This window comes from Malurus melanocephalus, unplaced genomic scaffold (genome assembly GCF_030028575.1).
Source record: "Malurus melanocephalus ecotype Western Australia unplaced genomic scaffold, MMel_1.1 scaffold_125, whole genome shotgun sequence".
In the NCBI taxonomy this organism is placed as follows: Eukaryota; Metazoa; Chordata; class Aves; order Passeriformes; family Maluridae; genus Malurus; species Malurus melanocephalus.
The window spans coordinates 721,955-723,421 of record NW_026623357.1 but is presented as its reverse complement, the minus strand read 5'-3'; the positions used below and the strand labels follow the sequence as shown (position 1 = coordinate 723,421).

Genomic DNA, 1,467 nt, shown 5'->3' with positions numbered 1-1,467 from the left:
TATTGCATGGCACATGTGTGATAATAATCCTATTAACGTTATCATTAAATCCCACTGGGGCTCCTCAGCAGGAATTGTGAGAGACACTGCTTCACCTGAGGAAGGTCCTTGCAGAAGCATGGACCCAAATGTGGGTCCCCAAAGCCTCCTGGGCAGTTTAACTCAGATCCAGACTCTCGGATGGAGCAGTTTGGGAGCAGAGATGGATGAGGGCTCTTCTCATCCCTGAACCAAAATGTGTGACCCAGATGAAGCTCACCCACCACTGCTCCTCCCTGGTGTCACTGCTGATTTTTACCTCAGAAAAACTTTTTTACAAAATGTTCAGCCTTTTTTAGTCTCTCCACTGTCCCCAGCTGTCACACCCCTCCCAGGGAGCTGGCGGGTGCCCACGCTGCCACTGAGGTGGTTTTGGGAACGTTTGGGAAGCAGCAGCTCCGACCCGATACCCGCTGCGAGTCCCAGCCTGGCGCTGCTGTGGAGGGCCAGGAACACCAAAGATTCCCCAGCTGTCCCTGTCACACACCTGGGCAGCTCTCAGGTTGACGTCCCCCTCCCTCAGCAGCCTCATCACCACCTCCATGTCCTGGCGGGTCTCGGGGGCCGCCAGCGGTGTCAGCATCACGGCCGTGTAGCCGGCGCGGTTCTGCAGGTCCAGGCAGCACACGCCTGCAGGGGAGCGATCCAGCCATTCCCAGAGGGGACAGAAAGGGAAGAGAGGTCACTCAATATGTGGCATCTCATATTCCTGGGAATGGGAGTCACTCCACAATGATACAGGATGGAGATTATCCATGTTAAACACCCAGCCCTGTGAGCGCAGCGTTAAACAGCCCCTGGTGCTGCAGTTAATTACAACTGCTGAGGTCAACTCCATTGACTCCAAGACCACAACAAATGAAAATTAAAGAGGGATAATTAATGCCTGGAGTCCACGCTGGTTGGAGCTGTGGGCTGTTTGCTTTGGCTCCCGTGGCAGGGGAGCAGCAGAAGCCGCCGGTCACCCAACGGGCGTGGAAAACATCCTGGCCCCGTTTCACTCATTTTTCACTTCAAAGAGCCCGTTTCCAGCTCCAGCACGAGGAATGAGCCATGGCTGAGGGCGAGGGCTCAGCTCCAGCCTTGCCCTGGGGAACCAGCTGCCTCCAAGCCTTCCCTCCCGCGCCCCCGCCGCAACAATCGCGTTATAGATTCTATGRTAATCTGCCATTTCCAAACATTTCACGGATTGTCCGGCCCATGAGAAAAGGCCAAAGTGCCTCCATTCTCTCGGACCACAAGCACATTTTTGCCCTGTACAAGCTCAGCTGAGATTTTTGTTCTTTCATTGCRACACAGGCTGAAAGTTCAATAGTTTAACACAGAGTTTTGAGGGGTTTCTTACTCTCCCAGGGGCCTGATCCTCCTGCCCCAAGMCATGGCGTGGTTTTGGCTGCTGCAAGAAGCTGGGGGAGCCACCCCATCCCA

General features: G+C 54.8%; 1 protein-coding gene across 5 annotated transcripts in view; it reads right to left on the bottom strand.

Moving 5' to 3' along the window:
* KANK4 (KN motif and ankyrin repeat domains 4) overlaps nucleotides 1-1,467 on the bottom strand; it is a 22,871-nt gene that overhangs the window by 3,109 nt on the left and 18,295 nt on the right. For all 5 annotated transcript variants that reach the window (XM_057370393.1, XM_057370397.1, XM_057370395.1 and 2 more), the window contains exon 8: nucleotides 527-669. In XM_057370393.1, coding sequence (XP_057226376.1) covers nucleotides 527-669 — 143 coding nt within the window. The remainder of the gene's footprint in view (nucleotides 1-526; nucleotides 670-1,467) is intronic.